This window comes from Cydia splendana, chromosome 12 (assembly GCF_910591565.1).
Source record: "Cydia splendana chromosome 12, ilCydSple1.2, whole genome shotgun sequence".
NCBI lineage: Eukaryota > Metazoa > Arthropoda > Insecta > Lepidoptera > Tortricidae > Cydia > Cydia splendana.
The window spans coordinates 12,162,574-12,176,959 of NC_085971.1; the positions used below are offsets into that span (position 1 = coordinate 12,162,574).

Genomic DNA, 14,386 nt, shown 5'->3' on the forward strand with positions numbered 1-14,386 from the left:
CCCGTGGAATGGGCGCCGCCTATCGGCTCGGGCGGGCGGCGTGGATCAGTTTAGTGGCTGCATCGCCGCCACCGCCACAGGAGCGGTAGAGCGATACCTTGCGCGCGCGCTTAGCACGGTGGCGGCGCCGGCGCGGGATGCGCTGCCATGCCGGTACGACACCGCGAGCTCGGCGACGAGATCGCACCCCCGGAGCCGAAGCGCTGCAGACACTGCGACGGTACCGTACCAAATGTTTATAACAACTTTTAGAAAAAAAAAACATATCGACGAGAACTTTTAGGTACAGATTAGTAAAGTAATATGCAGGCTGTAAACCTGGTTTCAGCTCTATTTTCTTTCAGCCTCCAGTTTAGCCACGCGATGATATCTTTCTACGATTAGTTTCAAAGAAAAAACTTTCGGAAAAAATAAAAGTTTTACAGATTTGAAACCTGTTTCGTCGCAAGTTTACAGAAAGTATTTAATGGGCATTTAATTAACATCAATACCTGTAACAATCTGTTGCATTTCATGTCAAAACACCAGCAAAACACGATCTTAACTGCAAGGTATAGTATATCCACTCACATGGTTTATGCAACTGTAGTTGCTAGCTGTCACCCTTATTTTATAATAATAATAGAGGTCACTCAAAAATATCCATCATGTGAGTGGCTATGTATGTTCCCTGCGGCTAAATAGCAAACATTCGGTTACATTTGCGGCGGATAACCAAACCACAATAACTATAGTTTGAAGACTCCAGCTTTCATTATTACAGTTGGATTCTAAGTCTATATAACTGTAATCAATTTAGTTGCACTGTTGCAGCATCATTTATCAACTTGAAATAAGGAGCTAAATTTAGGTTGAAAAGATTATTTCTTCTTTGAATATTTTAGTAACATCAAGGCATTATAATTATTTTAAAGCATTTAATTTAGGTAAAATACAGGTTACCGCATACTTCAATCCATTTATTATCTTACGAGTGCTAGAGATACTATAGCTCCATACCTATATTAAATTTGTACCATGTTATTGCTTTCTTATCATTCTTTTATTATTTTACAACGATGGAAAATTTGCTACAATTGGTATTATTTACCAATAATTAAATAATTTACTGACTGACTGTCTTCTAAATAACAATAATTTCCCATGGTATATCGACTCAGTTTTCCATCATTATGAATATCATGCTATCACTTTCAAGCATCTCAATATCAAACAGCGAGCGTTTGATTGGATCGTGTAAATCAATTGCCACTATACCAAGTTGACCTCTAATCTTAATCTAATTCGTCATAATTTGCAACGGTATTTGATTTAAGACTATTGATACATATAACTGTATTCGTTATCAAGTAGATGATTGTCTATGACTACTTTGTAGGTATATATTTCGGTGTTCGGTGTTATATTCGATACATTGCTAACTACAGAGCACTTTCGTGCAATCAAATGCAAGCTCTTATCAGTCGAGACTTTATTGATTCATATCACTTTCTCGCACCTCGATATCAACAGGTGATTGTTTATGAAGACATCGTATAATTGGTAGTTGGAACGTTTGACCCGTGTAATTACGGTGCGCGCTAATCGCCGCCCGCGCACTCCGCCACGTGCGTCGCTGACTGACAGCGGTACCCCCACCTATATAGACCAACACCCACCTTGCGAATATCGCCTTTATACCCTTCGTTATAAAGATCGTAATAACTAGTTATAAGCAAATAATTTTGTCGTGAAATAGTTTTTTTTTTTTGGGGGAAATGGTGTCAGCCCTCCACTGACCGGTAATTAGTTCAGTTTTTGCTATTTTACCCCTTTTACGTTATTTCGAGTTGTTCTTCTTGGCTTGTCTAATGTCTTTTGGAAATTAATGCATACCTACACCACACCTACGTAGAAGCGTTAGCGAATAACGTAGGTAAATAAATAACATAGGTGCGTGACAGGTTTAGATTTGATGACACTTTCATTAACCATTTCCTACTATGTATAAGTATTATGACACTATTATTTATTGACTGGCGTAATAACATGTGGTGTGACGTGTGACAGTAATATTAATTTAAACTTGGGTGAAGGAGAGTCAATTTAGCAAACATTTTCAACTTAAGTTCAATGTCCGTTAATGTAATTAAATTTTTATTATTTTGCTTCTTAAATTATTTGCTGTTTTGTAACGCTTCTAGCACTTTCTGTAGTTTAAGTTGTATAATTAATAATTTCTTGAAGTACTTAGTTTGGTTCTATAAATCCTTTAAGTGGCTTGGCGTACATTCATCAATACGCTGTGAATTTGATGATTAATATTAAAGTTACTTTCAGATGAAACCTTCATTATTATGTCGTACAGCATTCATTAGTAACAACTGTCTAACACACGGAGCCAGACCGCACATACCTACTTATAGTGGTCTGTTATCTGCGAATTAACGTAATTAATCAGAGGTCTGCTTTAACCAATTTATATTAGCCTGTAGTCAAGTGGTCAAGCATTGGGAACTGCCCTGCAGTGATAACGGATAATTTCCCAATCCCGTAATCCCGTGCTGGGCGGCTAAAACTGCCTCGCGGCGCGGCGACCTATATGCTTCAAAAGTCAGTCAAAGTCAAAACATTATTTATTTATGTAGGCCTAGCAACAAGCCCTTTCGAATCGTCATTAACAAACATCTTAAGTCGTCACGCCTCTAGTAAAGTGGTCAAACGGGAACAGCCCTGCAGTGATAGCGGATAATTTCATATCGCGTGCCGGCCGCGGTTGTCTCGCGTCTCGACGAGCTATCCTAATTAATCGGCGTCTGCGCCGCGCCACGCCGCTTAACGGTAAGCACCTGTCACTACCGCAGCAGTAACGAAAGGCGACAGAGTAACAACTTATTAAAGTGCTTGGCACCTAGATAATGTTTATGGCATTTCGTATCGACGACAACGTCGTGTTAACTATCGCGATTGTAACAATTTCACAGCAGTTGTATGATTCTCTGTTTTGTTTCTTTACTCCTGTATCACACAAGACCTGCTCTTACGTGCCTTTTTCGAAAGTAAACTATATCCAATTATTGTCTTTAATTCTGTCGCCATTATTAGTCAATATAAACGGTAAAGTTGAAACAGAGAAAAAGTTTTGCAAGTAGTGCAACTGGTTGCACGCCAAGATAAGATGGTGCGGTTTTGTTCTCTGTAAATTGAATTTCAGTTATATTTTTAGGCGGATGAATCGAAGGGCTCTACAAACAATTCTATTCTACAAACAATAAGAACCTATTCGTCGTAAACGATTCAAATGAATACCTACCCAAGTACCCAATTATCGGAATAAGTAATAATTAATTCGTAGAACAAAATTAATAGTGCATAAGAACCTATTGCGCGGCATTTTCAGTATTTACGTTAATGATTGCCCTAGTAAGCGGTAACAGTAAACATATGGGGTTGAATGTGTATATTACTTTACCCGCGTGCGCCGACACGCCCCAATTATGCAAGTGAGACACCGAAAAACTACATAACTACTCCTATTTTAGACTTTCTTTAGCAGTATTAGAGTTCAAATTGCATCGGCGAAAATGGTATACTTAATGCGTTCTCGTGTTAAAGGTGCAAAGTGTAACTCGAAGTATGGTTAACGCATGTTACGATGCGAGTCCCGAGACAAAATTATCTCTTTACTCACACGATTGCATTTACGCGTGTGAATGGAATTCGCACGGTGCATAATGCACGGTGCAACATTCTTTGACACAGATATAAATAATGGATTATGTATAAGGAAATGTAATTAATAACGTATAAATCTAGATGAAGGTAACGGCAGACAGAATAAACTAAATACATTTTAATAACTTTTACAGTAAACAAACGTTAAAAATACACGCTTAGCTACATTTCAGAGCTACATTTTGGGAGTAGGTACATATTTTATTGAAGTGAAAACTTCTTTAGCGGCGCTGAGCACTTTTTGAGGTGGGGAAAAAATGATAAACTCGAGACAGCGTAACGCGCTGACGTCATGTGTGACGGACAATGTTATTCACCAAAGAACTTTAGTCATAACGTATCATAATCAGGTCAATTATTTAAAACTGGACTTTTATATTAAGCAATAAAGCTCAATGTTCTAATCTTGTACGGGGTTGAAATACGAGGATCTCACAGTTACATTCTAACTTTATATCACTCCAATATAATTCAATAAAGCTAAATCTTGATGAAATCGCTAATAAAAGTGAACTCTAGTACTGGTGAATAAAACTCAAAATATCATGACCAAATATATATTTAGATGCGAGGGCTGCAAGGTAACTTTACAATTTCTATTCGAATTTTAAACAATTAACGCAACAAATTTAAGCTCACTGGCCAGCAATTTCGGAACTAAAGTTTTTCAATAGAAAGGAGGATGGGTCAATTATACATAGTGCTGCAGACATTTTGGACTAATTAGTCATTGAGTTTTTACTTCTGTCGGCACTCCCGGAGTGCAACCCGTTGTTTTTTATTACTAACAGTACTTTATGTAATGTCATGAAGTCAGCATAATCATGCCACAGAATAATCTATAAGATTATTTAAAGAATGCAGAAAAACGTTTGTGAGATTTTGATGCAAGTTTTGTCTGCTTGAAGCTATTTACGAAACATTGTATTTGGCACCATACTATTAATATCTACATACCTATAGACCTTTTTCTTGTTTACGAATGCTGCCATAATTCACTGATATGATCCCTTTAGTTTACAGCGGATATAAAATTACACATTCAAGTAATGAAAACGTGGAAATTCTAAGTAAAGTGGCCCACTGTTATTTCATTTGTGCTTAGCCCATCAATGTGCACACTAGCGCCACTGCTGAATAATCGTGATTATTTAAATTTAACGAAAGATATTTAAAAAAGGGGGCTTCTACGTACTGTATTTTGTATTTAAGTACCTTTTGAATACATGAAACTAGTTTTTATGTTGCTGTATTCGTCAATCTATGCGTCCAAAGTTAAAACGGCCGTTTTTGTTTTGAGTTCATAGATCGACGAATCACGATTATTGAGCAGTGGCGCTAGTGTGCACGTTGATGGGCTCTTAAAGCCTTTAAAAAATGAAAACTTATATAACTGCGTAGTTGACCTACATTGTTATTCAGAAGCAGAGTCGCGACGACGAGCATTCTTAAACAAAACAGAGATAAAATCGGCGGCTTTAATTAAATCCCATTAGCATAACAAAGGTTTGTAACGCCAACCTTAAAAACCACAACTAAGGAGGTGCGGAGACAATTTGGACGGAGATCATGTTTACGAGATCTTACAGTGACAGATCGCTTACTAGACGGAGCAAGCGATGCCGTAAAATATGAGCGCGAGCTTTAAATTAAATTGCATGCACGTTTACGAACTGTAAATAACAAATTTAAACATTGGCGTAGTATGAAATTGATGAATGCAATTTAACGATACGGCTCGCGGGTATTATAGGTATCTAATATACGTAAACTTCAAAAAATTTAATTGCTCACCGTAATTGAACAAAAAAAGAATGAGAAAAACTAAACTAGAAGCAGACAAAAGGCCAGCTTATCCATAGAAAGCAATCTCGTCTAGACAACTTTTAGTAAGTGGAATCCGATTATCTTATCTATGTAAGTGTTGCCAAACCAAATCAAATAATAACGAATTTAAGTTTTTATTTCCTATATGTTAGTTAATAATTCATTGTATTAAATTATGGGCCTTAGCTCCCTAAAAATAAATGTGTTTCCATACTTTCCATTCAATACAGAGCAGTGGTAGATATTAATTTACTTCATGGACTGTAGGAAAAGTGCTCATACGAGTATGTATGTGCGAATATTAGGCAAGACGTTGAAGTTCTATGGATACTCCGCCACTGATACAGAGTCTACAGGATGTAGTCTACGTCCCGGTTACATAAGACGGCCCACTCGGGAGCGTTCTGGCCACTATTTATATGCACTTTCCATTCCCGGCCGCCGTGACACATATTACTTACTCCAGTGAGTAAGGATGGCTAAAGATATTCCTAGCGTTCTACGCGTTTGCTGGATCTAGATCGTGAAGCGTTTGACATTGTGTTTTAGGGTTCCGTACCCAAAGGGTAAAAGCGGGACCCTATTACTATAAGACTCCGCTGTCCGTCTGTCTGTTTGTCCGTCTATATGTCTGTCACCAGGCTGTATCTCATGAACCGTGATATCTAGGCAGTTGAAATTTTCACAGATACAGATAACGTGAATATTTTAGGAAATAATCGCCTCGAAAGAAACAAAATGTACGTGAGGATTTTTTTTTCGTGTCAACTCTATGGTGTGGGATGTTGTTGGAAAGGTCTTTCAAAATGAATAGGGGTTTTAGAAGAACATTTTTTGATAAAATGAATATTTTCGGAAATAATCGCTTTGAAAGAAACAAAATGTGTGTGACAATTTTTTTATCGTTTCAACCTTATAGTATGGGGTGTCGTTGGATAGGCCTTTCAAAATGAATAGGGGTCTTTAAACAACATTTCTTGATATAGTGAATAATTTCGGAAATAATCGTTTAGAAAGAAAATAAAAAGGTATTTCCTTCTAACTTTTGAACCTTCTGCCCAAAAAACATGAAAAAAATCATAAAAATAGTACTTAAAAAACTCAATCAAATAAAATTAAAACAAACTTGATCAGTTAAGCCGTTTATGAGTTATCGCTAAAAGTCTTCCCTTCTTATTTTTATTAAAAGCCTGGCAACCCTTATTTGTGACCGGATTTTCGCAGGTAACCCTATACCATTGTATTTACAATAAAATTACCATCATTTTGGTGTATAATTCAAGCGTCAGACAGATGAGTGCAATTATCGATATAAAATCACCTCTTTAAACACGGCAACCACATAAATAGTGACCGGAAAAAGATAGGCAACCTAGTTGATTTATGTTGTAGGAGTTGTATACTTTCCATTGAAACTTATTTCGATCGTCAGACAAATCGGTGAAATTTACCGAAAAAAATTTTTTTTCAAAAATTTATTAAAAATAGCCTTGACCATATTTCTTTAGGCAACCCTATTTATTTATGTTCTGGAACATATTTTCTTTCATATTTTCATAGTTTCATCCGTCAGACAGATTGGTGAAGGTCGATGATATATGTGGGATCTTAGACCTGGTGTTTTGATAAATGTTAAAAATAAAACATTAAAGTAATTGGTAGGTGAAAACCAAAAATATTTGTACTGACTGGACATAGGCCTCCCCCAAAGAGTGCCACAATGACCGGTCCCTGCACCCGCATCCAGCGGACTCCCGCAACCTCCGTTTGTACTGTACTTTGTACTTTATACTAATGTTGTCTTTGTTACTCCAAAACACGTAAAACTGCTTGCCAAGACGTGCGTCTAGTAGCAATTTTATGTAACAAAAAACTCCTAAATACTCGTAAGTATATCTTATACCTTTAACGAACAATTTTTGTATATTTATTTATTTACATATTTCGGGGATCTCGGAAACGGCTCTAACGATTTCGATGAAATTTGCTATATGGGGGATTTAGGGGGCGTAAAATCGATTTAGCTAGGTCTTATCTCTGGGAAAACGCGCATTTTCCGAGCAAAGCTCGGTCTTCCAGATTTTTAGATATAAATCAGACAGTCCTTTCAGGACTCGGGCATCGGCAGATCTTATGGTTCCTTCCTTTTCAATTACCAACTCCGTAAACCATAATACCTTCTTTCTTTCTTCTTCTTCAAAATTTGTTCCGAACACTACAAAATAGGGGCATGTAATAAAGCTTTCATGTTTTCGTTTCACACACAATAAAGTCATATTAAATTGTCATTGATCTAAATTTATCAATTTAACAGTAACGGATTACTTTAGTTATAAAAACAATCGTCCACAAATAATAAAACCAACGAATGTCATAATACAGCAGTAAATCATGGCCTGTTAAAAGATAGCGGTTATTTTGATACGATTAGTCCTATTAGTAGTGGGTCGTTTACGAGTCACCGACGACGGCCTTGTTTTCCCTTAATTCTGGTTCCAGTGAATGATGTCGAAACAGAGGCCTTGTTTTGTTCTATAATAGAATAGATATTGTTTATTTTATTGCACTAATATACAGGATGGCTTAAACATAACTGCATTCCCGTTGCCAGGGAGGTTTTGGGATTATACTGAGCAACTTTTACTATGGGACCATCCCCGAAATCGCCAATAAAAATTTGGCTGTTATTTTGGCTGGTCCATTTTCTATGGGAGGGTAAATTTTATTTTCCTGATTTCGGGGTTGGTCCCATAGTAAAAGTTGCTCAGTATATTCCCCAAACCTCCCTGGCAACGGGAATGCAGTTATTTTTTTGCCACCGTGTATATTAGTATGGTTAAGATAAACAAACACTTCTTGGTACGATATTTCATTCGGTATTTACAATCTTTTCGCCAAAGGAAAAATACCGTAAGGCTAAATTCTCTGGCTGCCCAAGGCCTGGTTTTCTCTGTATCCGTATAAGTAATTGGACGGCCAGCAGATAGTTGCTCTTGAAAATCTTAGGATTGCATATTTTACTTTAGGAGCATTGTGTTGTTGTTACTTTATAAGTGTGTTTGGTGTGTTCAGACAAAAATGCTACCGGAATAGACTATGTAGACGAGAAGTACCCGACTCTGTTATAGATGGCAATGGTGGTGAGCTGGTGAGAGATACCTTGTTTTCCTTAACTCTGGTTCCAGTGAGGAATGTCGTAACAGAGGCGTTGTTTTTAAGCTGGGCGGTTTAATCATCCGCCCACGCCCGCGCCGGCGCATCACGAGATTTCCTTAGTCAAGTACAGGAAAAGCCATTAAAATTTTAAACGCCATCAATGCTTCAGTAAACAACTACCCACACCTTTGCATTTACTATATCAAAAGTTTGCGAGAAACTACCTTAAAGGCATACTTTTGCCTTTTGTACAAATGTATCGCCATGTAATAGATGGGTATAAGAAATAAAGGGTTTAAAAATACGTAGGTTGTTAAATAATAATCAATTTATATGAGATAAACAATTTATTGACTTTAAGAATCCTTAACTATGTAGATGAAGACGACCAACATATTAGTGCAGTTACAGTAAGAATGCATGTTAGTCTCAATTCGACCAGTCAAGTAGAACTCTATACAATTTAAACATTTAACCGTAGATTAAATACCTAAATGTTAAATTTTAGTAAAATCGGGCCAAATAAGATATTAGCAATCACGAGTATGGAATTTGTAATTTTCCGCCCAAGTCCGAGTGAGATCTATTTATGCACTGAGCTGAAAGGTCGGGTTATGCGAATTGTGTCGCGCATAAGAATGGAATGTTTGCGTAGATGAGTTACAAACAATGCATTATTCCGGCTAATGCCTTCAATGAAGGCGAGTGTATTCACAATAACATATTTACGTTGTGATTTCGGGTTAGTGGTAGATGGGCAGGAAAAGTATGATCATTTGGTCGTAGACGTATCCCAAATCTAATTCCGCGTAATGTCAAATCATGGCGCTAGTTTTCACAGACGATCTGATTTGTAACTAACGGAAATTTATATTCCTTATTAATATCATCATTTCACTAATACCTTGTCTCGCTGCGATCTAGTTAGACTTTAACTGGAAATCAACAAAAATGTTACATGCACCGTGCACTGTGTCTTGCATCCGTGAGGTTGTTTTGATACGGTTCATGCATGAATTTAATGAAGACATTACCTTGTTGCGTTAGTGATATTGTCTCGTTCGATGTTGTCAGAGACAGTATTCGACAGTTTATGGGTGGCAGTTAAATATACCCGTCTCGGTTTGTCGTCACAAATAGAATTTTGGCACTGACTGTCCGTGGTTGTGTAATTCACATATAAACCACTTGTTGAATTTAAACTGTCTACATATCGTTAATATATCTTTTATTATAGTATTAATCATGAACTTTAGCTGACAAATTAATTACGCTGGAGAGTTTAAAAATGGAAACTATAACGTTGGAATTAGCATAGAGGCAGTATTCAATACTGCTTTTGTGGTTGTTTATAGTGCTGTATTCGTACATGAAAAAATGTTTACATAGAAGACACACAATTTGAGCTTTATCGACAACGTGGGCGGGTAATTAGTCTACTTGTCCTCATTTTGTATGTGCACCTTGACCTCGTTGGTCTTTATGATGTTTCTATCTCCTATTATCCAGTTTTAATACTGTTTTTTAACCGAGTAGTAAAAAACAGATTATGCTTACATGCCGTAAGTTCGTAATAATAGCAGGAAAGCTAACGAAACTATCTACGTGACTCCTTGTCACCCGACAAATTATATCTTCTTCACATCTGTCTAGCTATTAAACTGAGTTTGAGACATTTAAATTGAACCCACCGGTGGCTGGTGTGTTTGAAATTAAAAAAATATATAATTCCGATTATTTCATTTCAATATCTCAAAATTTTCTTAAGGACGAAATCAAATACGTGTAGTGTTCGAGTCAGTGGTGATGACCGTGGTTTACTGCCAAATGCATTACCGATAATGCCATAAAGTTGCGAGCATAACACGAGCATGTTGGCTTCCAAACATGTATTAGGTATTATGATAAACGAGGGGGTGTCGTCGCATGCGATTAGCGCAAGGTACGTCCGCTGCGCCGGCCATGCAAACCATATTACCGATATCTAACGACAGCATCTTGGACCCGTGTCAACACGCCTCTGACAAACCACTTTCAGTTTCTAAACCCGCTACTTATATACTGAATCAACGTATACACCGTTAATTCATTAAATTTCTGGCGCGGCGTAAGAATATTAATCACACGAGTTCGCTGCCTCCACAACATTTTATACCAAAGATAGTTTTGTATTTAGGGCAGCCTCTGTGACAACTACCAACTAAGTGGCATTTAGACATATTTCGGCCGCCTTTCAAAATATTTCTGGGAAATCGTTGCTGTGATTTTAACATAAAACAAATTTTTCACTCTATTATGGCGGCGGGATAGAACTTGTTTTTTCACTTATAAAAAATGCAAGCATAGTTTTGATAAATGTGTTCTTTCACGCTTTCTAAATATTGTGTCAAACATATAAGTAGACTCAGCAGTGTTACTTTTTACTTTGATATGAGTTAGCAGCAGATACTAACCGAACACGTCAGCTTTTTTCTGAACATTGCTCGCATACTTTTCGCGGTTGCTAGTTGCTAGTGCACCTCTCACGTCTGTGAATTAGTGCTGTCGTTAAGTGGTAGTTGATTCGCTCAGCTGTCAACCGAGTGACAAACGAACGTATATACGAAACGAGATTGGATATAAATACAGTTTTATTACGGGAAAACTACTTTAGACTAGTCTGATTTACCTACCAACTAAAAAGCTAATAGCGTGTAAAGATGTGTTCAACTGTTAGCGCGAGACAATCGGATTCTTGAAACGTTTTTGTTTATTGTTAGTTTTATTTTAACAACACGTTCGGATACACGAGGGCGTTGCGCATGGGATTTCATAAGTCTGTTAAATTAATGTGATGCTACTGGCGACATCCACGCTTCCAAGCATCCCCAAATACATTCTAAAATAAAGAGTGCCTTGGACGTACGACATTAGAAGCTTTTACGTAAACTTTTCAGCGTGGCGCGCCTAAAATTTAGTCTCAAAGCAATTTATTTTTTATTTTAACGACTTTGATGTTTGGTGCGTGAAAAAAGTTTTATGCATTTATGAACAGGCTTGCTAATTTTAATATGCAAATTGCAATATTTACGTAACTGAAACAGGAGTTTGAGTTTATCCTTGGCGTACGTTTTAAGTTTTTGACGTCAATGTTTTAAATGCAAGAGGAGGTGCGCGCGCGTTTCATGCATGATTCACTGCACTAGTTTCTAGCCAATTTATAGATTTTTTTTAGACTTTCATACACTAATATTTCAAACATTATGCCCGTCTTTTGAACTTTAATGAGCGTAAATCACAAATCACAATGACCTACATTTCGTATAACGCATTTTTCATTGCATTCAATAAAATTTGCCTAACCCAATTAAAGCATAAAGGCAACAACTGTGTAAACATACTTATATGATCTTCAGAATTTTTGGAAGTACTTACATATATTTAACCGGAAGCTTCGACCGAATCAATCATACCAAGTATGAATCCTTCATCTTCAACATATTTAAAGAATATAAAGGTGTATTCATATACAGTGTGGAAAGATAAGTCGGGCCCTGGAGGGAAGCTACCTTAAATGCTTAACCTGGCTCATTTTAGTTAAAGGAGACATTCCTTTATTTTTAAAAAGACACAAAACTGCTTTCAAAGATTTTCTAAAACTCGCTTGCCTCGCCCGGGACTCGAACCGACTAAAAAATCCAAAAAATAAAAACTCGCAATTTTATTCTAGTAGTCGATACAGTTAATGTTAATGATAACATTTCTCCATGAAACATTAGGTCTAAGCACTCGTCTGTCGTACAAAATATTATAAAATCTAATATTTAGTACTCAAGATTTTATTAGACAAGCCAAATTGTAGAATAAAAAGTAAAATACTTTGAATGCAGTTTTGTTTCTTTTTAAAAATAAAGGAATGTCTCCTTTAAGTAAAATGACTCAGCTTAAGGATTTAAGGTAGTTTCCCTCCAAGGCCCGACTTATCTTTCCACCCTGTACATTGGGCAATAAATTAAAAAGTCCCGGTTAGCAACAGCCGCGGAGCAGATAATCATAATAGTAAACATCCGCACAATACGTGCTTGCGCAAAGCATGCAGTTTCGAGGCATTTCTGCCATGTATCGGCAGTGTTTACGCGCTGCGACCCTGGACGACGGCAAAAATAACCTTTCTTATACAATATTCGCTGGCGAGCCGTTATAGAGCCGAGCGTGCAGTTAGGCTGTTCCGATGATTCGAGCTGCCCATTGTGGAAAATATCTTCAGTAACTGCATTGCTAAAACCATACAGTTGTCTACCTTATTATATTGTTATAAGGTATATAGTTGAACGGATGCTCAATTGTAAATACGGCGATATCCTTAGCTGGGCTGTGTTACTGACATAATTGTTGCGAGGCATGACAGGCCGACTCGGAAGTTTGAGTGCTGTGAACGGTCCTTATTGCATAATCTGCCAAGGAGCTATTAAATTGGAAGACTTTGTAGATCCCGTTCTTCCAGGATGCTCGATACAGACCCCAAAATCTCTATTTGATAATTATTATGAGTATTATGACAAAATACACGTTCAATCCGAAGCTACCTGTTGTTAAAGCCTCAGTAACGGCAGGAAAGGAACCCCATGCATTGACAACGTTAATCTAGATTTTTTTAAGAATATTAATTTGCTCACGGTCAATTTTTTGTGACAAGCCGTGACGAATGGCGGAAGACATGGGAGGCGTTTGCCCAGCAGTGGGACACAATATAGGCTATTAAAAAAGAATGCTCCATCTTCAACTGGCCACCAAGGAATGAAGTTTCATTAGTGCTATGCAATGTTTTTATTTATTATAATCAGTGATCGTTAATTTTCCAGCAATTTTGGTGCATCATAGTAAAAATAAAGGATTTACTTCAATTTTTTTATAGGGTGAGGATTGGTTAAGGTTAATATTACTGTTATTAACCCTAATTATCTATTCTACCTAGAGTAGGGCATATTACAGATGCTTTTAACCAACAATACTGCACCAAAATTGCTGGAAAATTAACGATCACTGATTATAATGTATCAGTATGTATGAATGTAACTGCTTACCTACTGCTACAGATAAAATTATTTCTTGAATCACACGGAATGCATGTATTTGACGCAAGGCACTATTCTGATCCGCTTTGAATGTAAAAGTATTCTTGTACGTTTATTTCATAACGACATTGAAGACAAATCTATGTGCCGCGTTTCTTTTTTTGCATTTTATTACTTTCTACGTATTTAGAAATAGTACGAGATTCAACTAAAATCCTGATATTCTTGTCAGATGTGGTGTTTGGATATATGTATCTGAGAACTAAATCTAGGCTAGGCTAAGGAGATTCCAATATGGGTCAATTCAATCCTGGTCACATTGATTCCTCATATCTTTCTTGTTGTCATTGTTTTATTTAAAAAATCATTGACCTTATCCTTTGATTTTGTGCAGTATCTGCACTAGCATCATCGCCATGCAAAGATGGAAGTAATTTGATTGAAATGCTCCAACAGGGGCAAGGAATAGTAGATACATAATTACAGATACAGTGATAGGTAAAGGGTGTTTTGTATTGCTATAACAAATGAAGGTCAAGCAAGTAGCAACGCTAGTCTGGGTTTAAGACTACAAAAAATATGGTACATTGTTAATGTTTGTCGAGCAGATGTCAGGTCAGTCATAATCCTCGTTT

The 14,386-nt window shown here is 37.0% G+C and overlaps 1 protein-coding gene across 2 annotated transcripts in view; it reads left to right on the plus strand.

Annotated features, from left to right (window-relative positions):
- The window catches only part of LOC134795514 (uncharacterized), a 57,123-nt gene that overhangs the window by 3,559 nt on the left and 39,178 nt on the right, over window positions 1-14,386 (plus strand). The window contains exon 1 of one of the 2 annotated variants that reach the window (XM_063767391.1): window positions 26-220. The exons of the other annotated variant lie outside the window; for it this stretch is intronic. Coding sequence (XP_063623461.1) covers window positions 148-220 — 73 coding nt within the window. The 5' untranslated portion in view covers window positions 26-147. Of the gene's footprint in view, window positions 1-25; window positions 221-14,386 lie in introns of those variants that run through there. 2 annotated transcript variants of the gene reach the window in all.